The sequence below is a fragment of the Mesitornis unicolor genome, unplaced genomic scaffold (genome assembly GCF_000695765.1).
Source record: "Mesitornis unicolor isolate BGI_N332 unplaced genomic scaffold, ASM69576v1 scaffold3384, whole genome shotgun sequence".
NCBI lineage: Eukaryota > Metazoa > Chordata > Aves > Mesitornithiformes > Mesitornithidae > Mesitornis > Mesitornis unicolor.
In genome coordinates this window covers 14104-34087 of record NW_010179364.1, presented here as the reverse complement: position 1 = coordinate 34087, position 19984 = coordinate 14104, and the positions used below count along the sequence as shown (strand labels likewise).

At 36.1% G+C, this 19984-nt stretch overlaps 1 protein-coding gene across 1 annotated transcript in view; it reads left to right on the top strand.

The window, feature by feature from the left end:
* LOC104539259 (liprin-alpha-2) overlaps nt 1–19984 on the top strand; it is a gene marked incomplete at both ends in the record, with an annotated part of 48981 nt that overhangs the window by 18518 nt on the left and 10479 nt on the right. The window contains 7 exons of the mRNA XM_010182736.1: nt 1680–1815; nt 2236–2456; nt 5078–5315; nt 8580–8609; nt 9477–9607; nt 9874–10028; nt 14811–14904. Coding sequence (XP_010181038.1) covers nt 1680–1815; nt 2236–2456; nt 5078–5315; nt 8580–8609; nt 9477–9607; nt 9874–10028; nt 14811–14904 — 1005 coding nt within the window. The remainder of the gene's footprint in view (nt 1–1679; nt 1816–2235; nt 2457–5077; nt 5316–8579; nt 8610–9476; nt 9608–9873; nt 10029–14810; nt 14905–19984) is intronic.

Here is a 19984-nt window from a genome sequence, read left to right as displayed (position 1 = left end):
CAGCAGGTTCCCCTAAAACAGTATACTTCCCCTTCCATGACCTCACCTCAGGAAGCTACCAGCCCTCTCAGGAATAGGGAACTATCAGCATTAAATACCTACTGTTCTCAGCCCATATGCAGTTCTGTATTTGCATGAGTTTCTTCTTTCAGCAGAAGAATAATGAAGCTGCTCAGCAGGTAAACATCTGCTGCCAGAGGCTGGAACCTGGGCCGGCTTTTATTTTATTTTTTTTTCTTGTCATTTTGCTGCACAAGTGCCAAGTATTATCAATTATCAGAGCCAACTACTTGTACAGTAAATACTGTACACAGAAAATAAAAACCACTCACTGCCCTAAAGGGTTTACTATATAACAAATGACAGACATACAGACAAACTAAACATACAAAACCCCAAAAAGATTATTGTCTGGTGCTGCAGATGGAGGGCTTAGGACATTTGTAGCCCAACTGTTGTCAAGTTTTCTTATTAGTATTATGACAAAAGTGAATTTTAGAGAATTTTTTAAAATGTAAACTCTTAATTTTTCTAATATTATTTAAGTTCCTGCCAGGCATGATGGGAAGCATAATAGAAAATAAACTGATGGTTTTTCAGAAAAGGACATTAATGACAACAGCATAAGCTCTGATGCATGCTTTACCCGAAACCAAAGTTCTAAAACACTGTTCAGTATTTGCATCATTTTAGTGTATCTGATTTGATTACTGTGGCACATACATTTCAGGAGTTCCAGTAAATCTTTTTCTTAATTTGTGTTCTTATGGTATATTTTTAATAAGATAAACTGTATTAGCACTTAAAATCCTTCCATTATTGTCTTGGATTTGTCACAGTACTTATAATACCTAGCAGTAATTACGTTTCTCTATAACACTGTGTCAAGGTAGCTTACCATAGAATCTTTCATGTTTTTTCATTATCCTTTCACATTTCCCATTTATCAATAAACAGGCATCATAGTTATAATATTTTATCTTTCACTTTATTAAAGTGATGTTTGACATTTGAGACCAATGCTTCAGTCCTCCAAGTATGTTCTAATTCAAAGCCAGGGACCATTGTCTGCAGCCAAGAAAAGATGTGCCACGGTCATCACCAATATGCCTCACCACAGTGTCCCAGGGACTACAGGAAAAAAAAGAGGGTTAAAGCTCTGAAAAGCATTACGAAATAAAGATGAATCGTTCATAACTAATGTTGTGTATTGTAGGGCTAATATTTTCATAATGCAAAGCACAGATTTGCAGTAGGAAACTGTTACAGATAGTCTCACTTGTGAACATGTAATGTGCTTACAGTAACCTCAGGCATATTTATTTGGGAAACTAATGAAGGAAAAATATACAGCACAGAACATTCAGCAGCCAGTTCTGTTAAATACCTTGTCCTGAAGTCTGCTTGCTTTTTCATGTTAAAGTTTTGGATTATAAGTTTTATTGTGCACTTTGAAAATTCAAAGGTTCTATTTATATTTCTTCCTTAATTTCCTCATATGGTTCCAAGTTTTCACTTCTAATGAATTTTTGTTATGTGTTTTTGTCATTGATTCTGTGACACATAATAATTTATGTTTAAAATAGAAAAAAATCAATGATCCTAGACTGAAGGTCATTTGATGCTGTTACTCTTGCTACTATTACTCTCTCAGTCTGCTTCTGTGCCTCTTTTTATAGGCCTCACCTAGATACATCAGCAGAGCTGAGGTATTCTGTGGGCTCCCTGGTGGATAGCCAGTCTGATTATCGGTCAACTAAAGTGATAAGGCGACCTAGAAGAGGCCGGATGGGCGTACGCAGAGATGAACCAAAGGTTAATCTCCAATTTCTTTTCATGCATTCTCTCTAATAAGTTTAGTTTGTGTATTTCCAGAAAAAAAAAGGCAAACCAACAACTCACCAAACAAAAGAAACCCAAGCTTTTTTCTATATATACTCAGGGTACCGTTGCACTAAAATGAAGGCAGAAAATGTTGAAGTTCAGACATCAAAGTTTAAGCATACTTGACTTGCTGTCTTTTCTAGGTATCTTTTTGCATAATTTTTCCTGATTATTAATTTTACACAGCATTAAAAATTATAACAAAATCATCTGCAGTAATATTGCAAGTATTAATGGAGAATTAGTGTTGAACAAAACTTCTTAAGTGTTAGTCCTTTCCTATTTTAAAGAAGTTCAACTTTTCAGTTCTTTTCCACGGAATAAGCCATACATATCCTAATTTTTGCTCAGGTAAAGTCACTTGGAGATCATGAGTGGAACAGGACCCAGCAGATTGGTGTTTTGAGCAGCCATCCATTTGAAAGCGACACTGAAATGTCTGACATCGATGACGATGATAGAGAAACACTTTTCAGCTCCATGGATCTCCTGTCACCAAGTGGCCATTCCGATGCCCAGACTCTGGCCATGATGCTTCAGGAGCAGCTAGATGCAATCAATAAAGAAATCAGGTACATAGCCTGAACCAGCTGTGATACACTTCTGATTACAGCTTCAAGCTTCCTCTTGTGCATGAGTTCAGGTATCATTAATAACAATTAGGAAAGCACTTGTACATCTAAAGGATTGATAATGTGTCTGCTTTTCATACGGGAGTATTGATTGTACGAAGATAACAACGGCATCTTCATTTCCTAACCATAGTAATTTCTTTCAAAAAATGTTCCAAGTGAAAACCTGCTGGCCAACTGAAGAAAAATATGGTAGAGAAGACTAACACATGGCAGATTTGACAGACCACTATTCATAGTCCTCTTTTCAAGGTCTTTTTCACTGATCTGCATGACCTCTGATCAGAAATGTTTATTTCAGTGCTCTTCATGCTTTCTTATTATAATTATTCCTATGTTATATCTCACATAAGCCACATTTTCTAAGATAGGGGTTTTATTTTCTATGGAGGTAATAGAATGTGATTTTTCATGCTCCAAGTTGGGCTATAGTGCTTGGAAATAGGTGGTGAATTGAATGTATCTTGATAATTTCTGTGTAAATTTAATGGAGTGATAGAGAATCTAATGACATATTTTAAATAAGTGAGTTTTAGGCTTAAAGTATTTTTACATGTTTTTCAGGAAGGGTAACTTAAAAACTTGGTGCATGAGAAAGATTCTCTCATTACTGACTCTTTAGAAGGAGATGAAGGAGATTACTGAATGTATTAGTGACTTTCTGGTAATATTGTAGACAAAACCAGATTACTTTTTGCCAGATCTGATTCTCTGAGCAAGGTAACATTAAAGGGAGAACTCTATTGAAATATATTGAATTGGAATAACTTTTCTGTTCACAGAGAAGACTCTTTGCTATAGATCTACAGCTTTGCATTATCACTACTCCCAGAATTCCTTAATACATATAGGATTACTTTGCTATTTTCTAAAATCTCTAATTACAGCTGTCAAGATAGAAAGTCTAAGAGAAATTTTGTTGTTGTTAGGGTAAACCTCCTTAAAGCAGTGTACGTAAAAGAGAGAAACTTATCCAAATTTATGTTATACAAAGAAGCCAGCACTGTGACCAATTCAGGAAGATGCAATAAATGTGTTTGTTTTTAAAAACTACTAGCATTTTTACAGTTTAACAAGTAATTATGTAATACAGTAAAATGTTTTCATAAGATATTGTACCTGCAGGTGACATAGTGGTATATTATTTGTCCCATCTTGAATCAGAACATTGTTTTACTTCACACAGGATCTTGACTTAGTTATTAGGTACAATTTTATTTCAAAAAGGAAGCAAGTGTGCACAATGTATCTAGCCATTTTTGCTGGAGGCCCACTGAAAGTCATTTATTTCCCATACTGCGTAGCTTATACTGAAGTATAGGCTTTCATTACCATCACCATCATTATTAAAGAACCAGGTAACTACATGTTTTGGGAAAAATTATTCTACAAGGATAGTCTTATAAACTATACTGCATTTCAGATTTTCGTGGTCTGTTTTTTTCTTTCTTGACAAACACTGAAAGGGTTTATGAAATTATTTGAGGTATCAAAAGAGATTGAAAATATTATTCAGAATTTAGATTCCTAAAATGAAAAAGATAGTTACAATTTTCTTTCAAAATATTATTTGCCTTTAAATTCCTGCCATGCCTCATTTCAGAAAGAACTGTAGACTTTTAATAGAAATTTTGAAATGAGTGTTAGGGAAGAATATTTATCACAGCACGGGAATTTGTAGGTTTCTATTGTAAATGTATTATGGTTTCATTTATTTTATGTGCTTCATTTCCCTTAGAAAAGCCTGATTTATAGTTTCAGCATCCTCAAACTTTGTATTCTCCCATTTAAGCTTGATCCTTCGTACTTTTCCTCCATGTCACAAAAAAAAAACTTCTTCTAATGAAGGTTTATGGGCAATGGACTTATAAATAAATGTTTTATTTTAAACACATTTTATCATTCTATATTCTCACAATTAAAAACCAAAGCTAAAGAATCCAGTGAAAGCAATCTATTGAGGCTATATATGTTTAAGAAGCTTATATTTATCGTTAACAAGAGAGCTATTTTAATGAAATTCACTTAAAAACTCAATGCTTTAGAAACAACCGTAATTTTTTCATCAATTTGTTGGGATGAAACAAACAAATTGTTTTGCTTGTTCTCTGGTTTTATTAATATGGATTATCTTAGCAATTCCTGTCTTGAAGGCCCAATTTAATTTGACTTTGTATTTGTGTTCATGCTTTAGCAACAGAAAATCAGATGAAGCCAACTTAAGATTGGAATTAGTTTCCTATGGTAAATCGGATTGTTAACTCCCCCCAGTGCCCCATACTGTCCCTTTGCAAAGGAACCAGTCTTCCTAAAACGTCGTAATGTCAAGTCTTGTTGTTGGGCAGATTCTTCAAACAGTTTTTGAGAATGGAGGAATTAAGAAAAAGAATTTTATAATTCTGGTTATTAAAAAATACACTTCCAATATTATTTTGGAGTCAATCTATGATATTCATCTTTGTTTTCTTTTGCTGTCAAATCTCATTTGAAAGGAAATATTTTTTAGTTTTGCTCTGGGGGTTTGCAGAGACAAATACAACCATGTTCTTTTATCTAATAAGGTTAATCCAAGAAGAGAAAGAGTCGACAGAATTGCGTGCTGAAGAGATAGAGAACAGAGTTGCCAGTGTCAGTCTAGAAGGCTTAAATCTAGCCAGAGTTCACCAAGGTACCTCTATTACTGGCTCGGTGACAGCATCGTCACTTGCAAGCTCATCTCCTCCCAGTGGACACTCAACTCCTAAACTCACCCCTCGCAGTCCAGCCCGGGAGATGGACAGAATGGGGGTTATGACGCTGGTAAGAAACTTTGTGATGCAAATTTTAGGTGTGATATTTCTAGTATTAAATACTTCATCTTTTCACTGTATGAATGGCTCATCTCTAATTCTTGTTTCACCTCTTCACCATATATACAGATAGCAAGGTCCCTAGAATATGGACATTTGTGTGGGTTTGTGGTTTGCTACTGTGTTTTTGAATATTGCATGATTCACCAGGAACATAATGATCTGAGAATCAAGAGCCTTCCGCACACTGGCAGTGGAATTAATGAGAAACAGAACTGATCATTGGAATCACTGTAATCAATTTATATGTAAAAAAATGTTTACTAATGAAAAGCTCTGAACTGATACAGTAATAACACAGTAGTGTATGGGTGAGCTTAAACCTCCAGGAAATGTCTAGGAGACATTAAAACCTTCTACTACTTCATATATATGATAATTTGGATATACTTCTGTGTTGGGTATACTCTTTTATACTTGCAGCGTTTTGTATGCATTCTTCATTACAGTATGTCAAGCACTTGAAATAAGTGTTTTATTTTCCACTAATTCATTTCACTGATATAATTCAACATTATGAGCAGCACAGATAAATATATACCAAGCCATCAAATTATCATGCAACACATTTCTAATACTACTGTTCCTTTGAAGACATAGTCTGAAATGCCTAGATTGATTTCAAAAGAGATTTGCAAAAAATTTAATTTTGATTGTAGACAGACAGTGCAACAGTCAAGTAAGTGAATGTAGTATGTGTTGATATGTTCAAGATGTACTACTCTGATAAGAGTCCAGACACAGGGTGCAATGTTCAGTGTGGGCTACAAACTGTTGACGGGGTCGCAATCACGACAAGAAAACTTATCTGCGCAGTAGCAGATAAGCAGACACTTCCTTATTGCAGCACTGGGGAAACACAGAGGATAGCTCCTCTAATTGTGCTCCGAAGACCACACATTTTCACAGCCCATTTATACATCTTTAAAAAAGTGAAATTATACAAGCATGCATAAAATGTCCACCTTTTAATTTGCCCTTTACCTTGATTGGTTCCTCACTACCATGCCATATAAGACAATGAATTATTTCAAAAGCTTACCCCTATATGATTTTGACATGGAGAGAAAAGAGAAGTTGCGGCCTATTCTTATGATTGTCTGACCACAGCTATTATCCTTCATGCTATTGCTTAATCCTTATCGCAACTATTCTTCTCTTGAGCATGATACGTACCTTCTCTAAGTACTTATACAAATATATCTTGTAGTCTTTTTCTTAATTTTGTAGTTTAAACAAATACTTATTCTAACTATTTAGTCATCAACCTACTTTAATTACCTTGATCGGTCAAAGTGTTCTTTTAACTTTATAGCTTAAACAAATATCTACCTGTTTTAATCAACCAAAATTTTCTCTTGACTGCAACAAAACCAGTTTGGAGCCTCGATGAATTAGTCCCTTTAAGCACTAAGAAAGAATCAAAGTAGCCCACTCTACTACCTCTCCATACATGGAGAATAGGATATGTGTAACCCCAGGTTTTATTTGCTATTTCTCTGATAATCTGAATGTCATCAATGTCCCCTTGTGGTCCATTCCTGGGAAGCAGCAACGCTGGTTCCCTGTGGAGCCTCTCAGCAGAGGGCAAAATGATCTTTAATCTCAACCACAAAGTAGAAATTAACACTTCTAGCCAAAAAGATTTGTAAAACAGCTAGTTGTGGTGCCTTAGCTGTTCATTCTGATCAGCTGGGAGTAGGGATTTTTGTCTACCATCATCTAGCTGAATACTTCCTTTTCCTGGGAACTGACTACTTATATCCACCTCTACCCCTCTCAGTTTAGGATGGTGTTTACTGAGTTCTTGGAAGCTAAAGACAGAGGTTTCTTATTGCAAGAGGAGCTCAGGGCCGTCAGTTGTGCCTGACTGTGGCACTGATTCTTTCCTGCCCCCACCTCCCACTGCAGAATGGCAGAAATGAAAATGTTGGTGGCACAACCCGCTGTGGTGAGGATGAGTGTGCAAGCTGCTGTGTTGCCACCCACTTCACCAAAGCAGCTCCTTCCTGTATAAGCAGTTTATTTCCACTTCACCAGTCATTTAACCTAAGCAATCTGGTTGCAGATAAATGGCAATGGTTAAGCTGACCTTCCAGGAGACATCTGCTCTGCCTAGTTGCCTTGACTTGGATGGAGTAGCTTTGGGTCAGTAGGTTCATCAGATTCAAATACAAAATGACAGCATAGCCTCTGCACTTCAGGTTGCCATGGCCTCACTGGCATCCAGCAATATCTGTGCTGAAGCTCAAATGGCTGTGTCCGTATTAGCTCCGTTGAACTCTTGACTTATATGCCATAAAGGCAGTACCCCACTGCGTGCTCAGCAGTACAGCCCACAGCTTTGCTCACCCTCACTAGCAAATACACCAGCTGTTTCAGGACACTGCACTGTTGCAGCAGGAGGTCAGTGTTGGAGTTCAGTGTTGAATATCTTCTCCTCCTTTATGGCTGGGGACAGACACAACAGGCTATCAGTTGGGAAGAGCTCTGCAGATGTCTAGTCTAAGAGCCCAAATTGCCAAATGATCCAGCAGTACGGGATCAGGCAAGGTCCATGCAGTAAGTAAATTGTGCACAGTATCTTCAGCTTTCCTTGAATGAATGAGACATCTACCAAAACCAAAAAGGAACAAGACACTTTCTACTACCAAATAATACTGCATTACAGAAGGTGGGTGAATTTGTATCCATTGATGGAAATGCCAGTCACATTAATTGGGATAAATACCCCTTTTTCAAACATAGTATTTGTTGGTGATATTTTGTGTTTGGTGAGACACTGATACTTTTGTAATATTAGATAAAACTTAAAAAAAAAACAAACCACAAAACAAAGCACCAACTAACAACCAAAACTCTCTATGTCTGTGTTTGGGGTAGTGGAAAGGTTTTGTATGAAAACTCCAAGAATAAAAAATGCTACTATAAGCTTGTGATGTACTATTCTTTTCTAAGCTTATGAAAATGAAGAAGACTGTAACTTTAGAAAAAAATAACTATTTTCCCAGAATGGCATATTTGTGACGTGTTATCTTATGTGTTATGACACCAATTGTATAATTAGTATATAATATGGATAGTATTGAATTAATGACATCTCTACTTCCCACTTCTGAATGTGAGAAGAACAAATGTGTGGTATTTTTAATGCTCAGATAAGATTTATTAATCATTCTTTTTTTGTTGTTGCTGCTTTTGTTTCTAATCTAAGCCAAGTGACCTAAGGAAACATCGGAGAAAGGTATGATACTGGGTTTTTTTGAAGTTTGGGAGAACACACTTATAATATTCCTTTGCTGTGTAGATAACCAGGTTCTTTGCCAGCCACTCACTCAATTCCTGAACATAATCATTTTAATCCTATCTTGAAAAAGCTTGCAAGGGTCACAGCTAAGTCACAGAATCTAGGCCCAACAGTGTGATATCTGGGAGGACCAGCCCCTACAGCAGAGACTTAACACAGAAACAAAGAAAGTGTGGGCACAATGGAATTACTTTCAAATGCATTTTGGCCATTTGTATTGCTGGAGGAACCAGATTCAGACTGCTGGAAATCTTCACGTGCAATATAAAGTTGTTTACAGAACTGGCACTGAATATGGCATTTATCTTTACATGAGCAGAGATGGTATTTAAGAGAAATCATTACATGCTATGACAAAACTCCTTTTTTTTCATGCTTATTTTCAAGCATTCTGACCATTCTGTTAACAAGCTATGGAGAGAGTGGTCCTGTTTATATCTGTATTTACCTTCTCCTTTACTTCCCTGAGAAATACTGTTTACACGAATAATCCTGTTTAAAGCAAGAGGCCCACTCATATTTAAGATTATTTTCATGTTTAGACCTTTACTGCATCAACTTGTTTGACATAAAAGGAATTTATTTATTCTCCAAGTATAATCTCTTTCCTTTCAAATACATACATGCCATATTTAGGCAATTGCTCTTTCCCAGTTGTTTCTTTAAAACATAAGAAGCCTTACAATTTGCTCAAAAAATTGCAACTGACTGCATACATGCATTCATACTTGACAAATTCATGCAACGTATGTTGAAACTTTCTTGAAAAGCTAATCTGCTCTCAATGGAGTCTCTCTCCCCCAGATTGCAGTAGTTGAAGAAGATGGGCATGAAGATAAAGCCACAATCAAATGTGAAACTTCTCCTCCTCCAACACCCAGAGCTATCAGAATGACTCATACCCTTCCTTCTTCATACCACAATGATGCCAGAAGGTAAGAAGTTTATTACATGAATTGGTTCTTCACTGTTTTACTGTGTGGTATTCTTTTCAAATCACGTTATTGTTTCACTATTCCTAAATGACCTGTTTTCTTCATGTTTCTAAATCATTTAAGAAATAAGATAGGTTTCACTTGTGGGGAGATTATTACTAAAGTATAACCAGTTAATTTGTTTGCAGAGCTGCTCAGAAGAAAATGACAAATTACCTGCAAATTTTTGATGTTATCTATTCCATTTCTTTATTATCATTTTGTAGTAGTTTGCCTGCTTCACTGGAGCAAGAAAGCATTGGTCTTGGCAGTGTCAATAGCAGCCAAGACTCCCTGCACAAAGCTCCCAAGAAGAAAGGAATCAAATCTTCAATAGGACGTTTGTTCGGTAAAAAAGAGAAGGCTCGACTCGGACAGCTCAGTAAGGAATTAGTGGTAACAAGCCAAGATCACCATTTCACAGTCATTTTTCCATTAATTTTGCTTCTTTTCAGTGTTCCAATTTGCTTATTTTTCTCTTTAGTCTAGCAGAACCTTCCAATTAAACTTCATTGCTCTCAGCAATTATATTTGTCAGGAGTTACCTATGACTATAACGCAAATGAAAGGAGACTTCTCGCACAAATTACTAGAGTCATCCTCTTCACTGAATCTACTGTTTCAATACCATCTTGAATCAGGCTAAAAGTGCTAACAGTATATTCTCAAATAACCAAAATAAAAAGGAAGTGAAAAGGGAGTAAGTAATAAACCACTAAAAGTGATGTAACTGTGATATGGAAGTCTCTGCAAGTAAGTGTAGCTGCTCTTCAGATTTCAGTGTGTCAATAGACGTCTGCTAGTGCTTATCACTGATGTCCTCACCATACTCTTCCAATTAGTTATGCTGCTCATGGCAATGCTTTTTTTATTCATACGTCTTCTGCCTTTTTCACTTTCCAAGACTTTAGTCAAATTAATTTGTGGCAAAAATTTTCCTCTGTGATGCTCCATAGGATGTTTTTTTACCACATGTGAAAAAAACCAGTAATAGCATAACTTTATTTAACTGCCTTAGGTAGCATAAGCAATGGAAGGTGAAGTGACGGTCTTCAGCAAAGGCTTGTAGTCTGCATGCCCAGATGGGCAAATACATCCTTAGTTCCAGTCTATATTGCTGGGCTATCTGATCTAGCTAGATTAACATTAACTTTAACATATATACACACGCTAACACAAGATTTATAGATGTGTCAGTAAAAGATGCTAGCTCTTTCCTAGTCTCTCCTAGATGTCACACAGTATGAATTTGTGAGGCACGAAGTTTTTACTGCCATGGTGACCACATAGCACCTGTAAAAGAGTTTTAACAGTTTGCAGTAACTGTAAATGCTTAAGCAATATGTAAGCCTGAAATTTTAAAAAAAACCTGAATTCACATTAAAAAATGTCTTTATCACAACTAACAAATCCTTAATTAAAATAATGCAGAATAAAATAAGGCAATATTAAGGTCAAAGTATCAGAGTAAAATCAAATACCTGAGCATTCTCCATTTATACTCTAGCCTTTCTCCTCTCTGCTTGTGAGAACTTTATATTCTAGAAAAAAAAAACCAACCAAAACCTAATTTCTAATCACAATTTAAATTCCCTTTTTTCTCACTATGGGAAGAGTAAAACTGATTTATTCAATCTTTTTCATAGTTCAGTGTATTTCAGAATCTATTAAATGAGTCTCTCAAATACACCTGCATGACACCATCTGCACTGATGGAGAATTTTATAACTTTAGACTGCATTATTAATTCACATTTCCATTCCATAAAACCAATTTTATTGATACTGCTAGATTATGCATAATAATCTATGATTTCACAGTAACTCAGGAACATAGAGGGCAAAGATGTAATAAATGTGTTGGTGTTTCCTGCAGTTCCTTGCAATGTGGAACAAAAAGAAAATAACTTTAAAGATTGTTGCAGGAGCAATGTAATCTAGCAATAGATTAATTTCTTAATAATACTCAACATGATTAATAAGACATATGTATAATTGGATAAAGCCTATTTGTAATTCCAAATGCTAGCTCATGAAATTGCAAACAGATATTAACAAAGATTTGCAATTAAATTGAATTTTTGTGGCTTCCATCCTTTAGTTCAATAACAAAGATTTCTATGTCATGCTCATTTTAATTAAGCAAACTAGGTTTACAAGCATGTATAAAATTAACAGTAGGACTCTTAACAAAATGTAGGAGCAAAATGTATGATAGTTTTCCTCATCTTAATTTTTAAGATGCCAGAAGGAAAAAAAAGAAATTGAGTGGCAGTTTCCTTTCAATGGCAGTACTTTAAAGACAAAATAAAATCTAAAAAATAGCAATCGTGGTAGTACTTGAATCAATTCTATGACAGGTATACTATCTGTGCAGCAATATAATTAATACTTCTATTTATAATAAGATACTATATCGCAGAATTCTAGATAATAAGTCCTATCATCACTGTGCTGCAGTATATTTGCATTGTTTTCATAACCTAAATTTATAATGCAAAATCAATAGAAGAATCGCATTTAAAATCTTGCTTAAATTAAACTTTCTAATTTGATATAGATACTTCTTATAGTTTTGAATATGCAAAATACCTTTTCTTCAATAGCACATCAAATACTGAAGAGGTAATAAACCTACTTTTGAGCCTCATGAATATTAGTTTGTTTTCTTATGTGCATGTTTGCTCATGCACACAGTTACGCGTAAAGGACGACTTTAAAAATTCATGTCAATTCAGAAGACATTAGGGATCTCACTGATATTATACATTGTAAGTACACATATTAAATACTTCTGGAACTAATTCTATAATATCTTTAAAATCACATTTGATATATACTCATATTTAAGAAGCAATATTAGAACGTTCAAAGTTTTATCACTAATTTCAACAGAGCCAGGCTATCACCCAAAAGATTTCCTTGATCTGTGTTCCTTGCAAAACTCTGAAATTTTTAGTTTTCAACTGCTAAACTTGCCAGAGTTTGGTTTTTTTTTGTAATCTGCTACTTTTACTATCTCTGCTAAACCATTTGCATTATTGTTCAAAGGCAAATTCATGCAGTAGGAAGATCTTTCTTAGAATCAAAAATCAAGATTTCTAGATTAATTAATTCTAGATTTCTTTTAATTATTGGAGCAGGGGAAAAAGAAACATTACAGGGAACACAAGTGCCCTTTCTTTCTTTCTTTCTTTCCTTCTTTCCTTCTTTCCTTCTTTCTTTCTTTCTTTCTTATCTGTTTGATTTTAAAATTATCCAGTCTTCTCTCACTTGAGGAATACACACTAGATACTTACATATTCTTCCCATGCCACATTTTAAATATTCTAGTCCCTAAGACAAATACTATGTTACAGGGGTTTTTAGCCCTGCCCAGGCAAGCTATCTGGTGCATGCAAAGGTCAGCTTGTTAGGAAACATTTATTGTGATCGTCTGCATACCTAAGATATTGATTGGTACAATCACGATGTCCAATACGGTGTACCCTGAGTTATTCAAAGCGCGAAATGTTTATTGATTCTGCCCCTCTACTCTGCTCTGATGAGACCTCACCTGGAGTACCGCATCCGGCTGTGAAGTCCCCAACACAAAAAGGACATTGAAGTGCTGGAGCGGGTCCAGAGGAGGGCCACAAAGATAATTGAAAGGTTGGAGCACCTCTCATATGAAGACACGCCAAGAGAACTGGGGTTGTTCAGCCTGGAGAAGAGAAGGCTCTGGGGGACCTTATAGCACCTGAAGGATGCCTATAAGAAAGCTGGGGAAGAACTGTTTACAAGGTCACGTAGCAATAGGATGAGGGGTAATGGTTTTAAACTAGAAAAGGGTAGATTTAGGTTGGATATTAGGAAAACGTTCTTCAATATGAGGGTGCTAGATTGCCGAAACAGGTTGCCCAGAGAGGTGGTGGAGGCCCCATCCCTGGAGACATTCAAGGTCAGGATTGATGGGGCTCTGAGCAACCTGATCTAGTAACATTGTCCCTGCTTGCTGCAGGGGGTTTGGACCAGATGATCTTTAAAGGTGCCTTCCAATGCAATAAATGAGAATAAAAATCTTTTAATTTATACCATACTTTCTCAATTATGTTGGTATCCACTTTACAATTGTTCACTATCCATTACGTGAGAAATAAGATTTGCTGCTGCCATTTCCAAATGGAGTCAAGGACCAGCATTTACCCTACTGTTATCTTCCTTCTTGTGCCAGTTGCACATATGAATAGCAGCACAGAAGGAAAGCAGCCTTCAAGTAAGTGCTGCAGTCCCTCTATCTGCACACATAAACGTGGAAGTGAGAGGGCAGCATGGAGCCAGAGCCAGGAGTCTGTATTGACAGCTCCATGAGCAGGTCCCTTCTTCCTTGCATCTAGGCAGCGATAAAAAAAGTCATCTTTCCACTTCTGCACTAGGAAAGTCACATCAGTGGACATATTGTATGGTCAGCATGGATCATACAATATCAGTTGTGTCCTTAGTTTATAATGCAGTTTTGGTCCAGGTGTTCTCGCTTACTGCAAGTTTCCCATGTTGCTCTTTGCAAGTTACTCAAGTTGCCATGACTTTGACAGGAATTAGGTACCTACAAGACACTTCCAAGGAAACCTAGGAGGCTTTTTACTTCTCAGACAGATTCTTTGTGTCATCTCTGGCTTGGGAGTTTGCAGGGGAAATGACATCAAAGACTCTAAGACTCTATGAGACCAAAAGGAAGAGTTGAGTGTTACATTAAGTGATGCTGTATGATGTCAATAATAATGAGACAGTTCTTCAGAAGACACCTTCATTTGTGCATTTCCTAACTAAGATTCGAAAATGGTGAGGGCAATGCATAATAAGGTCTATAGGACTGAGCCTTAGGAGGCAAAGGAAAAAAGGCAAAAAAGATCTATGTGCTTTTCTTATACATTTTTGCTAAACACAAGGAGTAGGGAACAACTTTGCCCTCTACCCCTACTCTTTTCCATGTAATAAATGCTTGCCATAATTTACTTGTATAGGTAATAGATGTTTTCCACAAACACCAACTGTCATGACTTAAGGAAACAAACATAGATGATGGTGGTGGGTGGGAAAGGAATGGAAGGTTGAGGAGGGGAACAAGTGTGAAAGAGCTCTGGGAAAATACAGTGGGGTTTGTTTTGTTTTGTTTTGTTTTCCAGGAGGTTACATGGAAACAGAGGCAGCAGCTCAGGAATCTCTGGGATTAGGCAAACTTGGAACCCAAGCAGAAAAGGACCGAAGACTGAAGAAAAAGTGAGTACATTTTTCATGTGACTTTCACTGGCTGAAATTTGATTCAAGTGTCAGGTTTTGTGTTGGTTTTGCCCAGACATTTAATGACAAGCAAGACCATCTGCTATGGCAGTTTAGCACTTAGCACAATTTTTTCCAGTGTAATAGCTTTAAAGCTGCATATAAAATATAGCGAAAAATATTTAGAGCCTGTCAATTATACAATATTGCTTCATTTGTGAAAGAACACAGGTTTATGAGAAAGAGGGTTTTTTTATTTTACACTGTCATTAATTCTATGCCTTTTGTCTTCTGAGAATTCTTAAAAACTAGGCAGGCATTTAATGGCTCACTACATAGATTTTTTTTTTTCCAGAGAGGAAAAAAAGATTTTTTGCATTATCTATTGAACGTATTATTTATGTCTATAGAAGTAACAGGCTCCCCAAAAACCCTAGCAGCTTCACTTTCTTTTTGCCTGTCAGCAAATGGCAACCTAACTTTTTGTTCAGATAAATTATATAATAATTTAATGCTGTCTTTGGTGCAGCTCCTTGTAAAACCAGTACACTGACTCATAGCAGCTGCCAGGAGCTACGGAGAACTATTAAAATAAAGCTACAAACACAATAGAAACCTCTTGTCAGCATCACAGTAATTAGAGGGTGTCAGATAAAAAAGATGGTACTTAAAAAAGACTTTGCAAATTCGTTTTGTAAACAAACAGGTTTATTTTTCATCCATAGCCATTAACTTTAGTGCTATTATTTGAATTCTGAAAGCCTCATTTTTAAAATTTGCTGAGTTTTCAGGTTTCTTTCAGTCTTGTAATATTCCCTTGCAAAGTTTCAAGAGAATTTGCAATTCTAATCCAAAGACCCTAGGGATAATATTTCAGCTTCTCTTTAAAATTATATGTAGGATATCTTTAATCACTACTTTCATATCAAACTCCTGATGAAATATAACTTGTATATTTGTTATATTACATCCATGTAATGTACAAATATGTGTTCCATTTAAATCAGCCTCAATTTAGCAATTAAAGATAGAGAAGCATCTTTGTACTAGATAAGGGAGAAGAAACATTTAAATTCAATTAAGAAATTCACAGTAACTTTAACAGGTGTATTGCAGCTAACAGGTTTTGTCCTTGCATTATCTATACATTTTAATCACTCATTAGTCATTTAGAAATATATAGATGTGAAGTGTATATTACTGTGCTTTTTTACTAAATCTAGAAAGCATCTTTGATACTATCATTACCATTTGTAAAGAATATAATTGAATTTTCGGCAGCCTGTTTTTTGAAGTCCCCATTTATCTTCCAGCTCTGAGGACCGAAGGTACCACAGTATTGAAATCACTTTGACAGGATGAATGTGTTCACTTTGCTCACTTTCTCATATGCTTGTTCTTTGAATTAGATAACATAAGATCTGACACACACTACCGGATACATGACATCATTACTCCATATATTAGAGTGCCTACCAAGTGTTTGGTCTGGAAGTGTTAAAGGGTACAGATAATCTGGTATTAGACTTCTGTCTAATCTCACACAATCAGACTTTTCTATGCTTTCTGCTTTTCAAGCTTTTCCCTTTTTTCTCCTGTGTCTGTCTGTCCTTGGTTCTTTATGGATTAGATATAATCAAGATGTTCTCTGCTGGAAGGAAAGTAATCTTTCCTTTTTGGCTATGACTGTTCCTCTAGTCTGAAGTGTAAGCTATTTATCCTAAGTATATGTTATATACCTGTGTCATGAAGATTTTTAATTTTTCGCTGTTCCTTTAGATTTGTCTGTCTTCATAGCTCCTCATGCTGGAATCCTTACAAATGCTTTTAAGATTCTTCTTTACTTACTATCAGAGAAAGGTTAACATGCAGTGCCAGTTCATATATCTATTTTATATGGTTGTAGAGGAACTGTAATATGGTAAAAATGTAGTATTTTGTGTGAGAGATATATACATGGCATTCTACTGAATTATGATAATCATTAGGGTGCCAAGCTATCAACAGGGTGTAAAAGAATGAATACTTGCTTGTAAAAAATGCAGCGGTGCATTTGCATGTCTTATCTTAGAAAGCTGAAACAGTCCAGAAAGTAATTTAAATGAAAATCTTGTCTCAGTAGGTCAGATCCCTTTCTGCCAACACTTAACACATAACTCCCTCTGGAAGTTATGTAGAAGTAGAGCCTTCACATGAATACTGTAGCTGCAAAATTACTGATCTGGTTAATGCAAATGCGAATTCTATGCTGTGTAACATGAAGGATGATAGTAATGTGTATGAGGTCTTTGTAAGAGAAGGCTGAGAATCATTTGCTATCTTATGATGTAGCAGTAAGACTGAAGTCCAAGTGTTTTATTCCGTTTTACTGCTAAAAACCCTTGCCCTGCAAAGACAGCCAACACACTGGAAGAGAGAGAGCAGAGGACTTCACCTTGTATGGATTTCTGTGGCTAGTTTAGGACATAAAACCCCAAGAGAACCATGCCCACCAAAATAGTTAAAGGCTAGGCTAAAGCAGGGAAGCACTCCATTGTATTACATTTCAGGTCTGGATGAACTTTATTTATTCTGGTTTTGTCCCTTTCTGAAAAATAAATCATCAGTAATCCAGCGAGGATGCCCTTACCCCAGGGCTGAAGAAGCACGATGTTTCAGATTGTCAGCTGCTGCACTGAGTAGACACTGGTGGCTCACCAGGTGGCCTGGGCACCTGCTCCCTGAGTAGCAAGCGTGTGCACTTGTCCTGCTCTGGCCTCATGGAGTTGCAAACACAGTGCAGCATGTTGTAGTATTTTAGCACAATTTACATGCATAGCATAGATTACTCAATAATACATTTCACTCTGAAAAGTTTCATCAGAGAATATGATAATTCTGGAGACCAGTTCTCTCTCTGGTGATTATAGTGCCATTAACCTAAATTTCAAAGTTTTCCTGCTTCTTGCTTAGAAGATGCTATTTAGATGTAAAATTTCTTTCAGATTCAATTGACTACTTAGGCATCATTAAAATGTAATTAACAGTTTGTCTCAGTGATATGCTAGACACTTATAAACCTCAAGCAAAAATCTCTATTCATCCAACATTTGGTTATTACAGTAGATTTATTAGAAACAAGTCTTTCTGCTAAGGCATCAGAGAGAAATTAAGGAAGCTGCGTAGAATTTTTAAATTAGACCCTATATGTTCCTAAGATCACCTGAAAAAATGAACTTAAGTTGCATGACTCATGCATAAATATTTACTCTCAGACATTAAATACATGATAGCTCTAGTTAATATTAAAACTTTTTAAGTCTTGCTATTTGTTGAGCATGCAGTAGTAGAAAGCAAAAATTTAATATCGGGGTATTTAGAGTGTTTAGGGTGTTATTCCATTGTTTGATGAAAACTAATAATGCTGGGGTGTGACAAAGAATAATGTACAGCATTTTTATTATATAACATAGCTTTTATATTCCACTACACATGTTCTATACAAAAACTATAGTTTTTTATATAAGGTCTTCTACCTTTTGTCTGACTCTCAGAGCTTGTTTGCCTAATGACTAACTTATTCAAGAAAACTCAGAGTTGAGGGGTAAAAGTATAAATGGCACTGATAACCCCTGTGTTACCACTACATTCAAGACCCCTAGTGATTCAAATTATTTGCACTCATCTAAATTAGAAATCTTATTTCATTAAGGTATAATCTCCAGAAGGCACCATCACTGAAATGAGGAATGGAGCTTTTATCTTAGTGTTTTTTTCTTCTAGTGTTTCTCTGTGACAAATGGTTACCTAATTTCCAGTTCTGAATTTCATAGTCAACTTCAGCTGGCATTTCTCTGTGACTATGTATACACTATCCCAGCTGCTCATAACATCATCCTTCATGGGTGTATTTGCACCAAATAATATGACAGTGCACAATAACTTGGCCTTGGCATTCACTCAGGGTTGTTACGAGAACCCAAGCTGAGACCCAGTGTAGGAAGTTTCAGGTCACCAGTTTCTATTGCAACTCATAAAGTTTTACGGAGGGTTCAGATACAGGCATAGCATCCTCTGGGACACTTAAAAGCATATATTCCCACTGACCTCATCTCAGGTAGCAAATGAAAGCACTTAACAGAAGTTTATAAATGTTTTACTGTCCTTTTCACTAAAATACCACATGATGAACTCTTTATAAAATTCTTAACAATCTCAGCCAAACTTGAAATATTATCAGCAAATAGAGCCATGTTTGCTTCCCTTTTTGCTATAACTGTCCTGGTGAACATCAATTGTATTCTCCTTGCTCACAGTTTTGCTCAGGAGTGATGTCAAATCGTCCTTAGCCAAAAGCCTCATTGGTGGCAAATACAGCTCTAAAGAGTCTTGCTTTGTTTTTCAAAGTGCAGTATAGCTCTGAGTGCCCCTAATATATATCCTTTTCAAATGTAACAATTGGTTTGATGGGCGACAACATGCAGTGTTGCAGCACATAGGTATCTGCCTGAAGAAGGAAGCATGGCAAAGGCAAACAAGACATACATATCTTCTATATTAACAAAAAAGTATGGAATGGTTGGTCATAATCACTGATACTTCACAGGATGTGTTCATTTCATCCTGTGCAAGGCACCAACTAAAGTCAAAGTTTGAGAGATATTTAAGTGCTACGTAGTCCTAGATTGCCACACAGAGGTGATTCTGACCTTGTGCACACTGCTAGTACGAGATTGGCCTATGCTATCAGTTCCTCAGCAATCCCAAATACAAATTTTCTCCCTCAAATAAACTTGGCATGCAAATCAGCTAGCCTGGATCATACTAACAGCATTCCAGCCCAAAAGATGGTAAATTCCCCACATCAGTAATATGAGTGTTCAAATGACAATCATTATTTACCTCACAGCTGATTAATTAACTGCACCGTGTCACAATGCTATCACTTCTGGTCTTCTGGCGGTGTTATGATAAGTCAAGAGCAGATCTTTAGCTTCACTTTTTTCTTCAATTTTGCTTGATTTAGCTCTGGACAAGAACATATTAATTTCACATTTCCAGAATAAGCTTAAGATGTGAGGTTTTTATTTTCCAAAGAAAA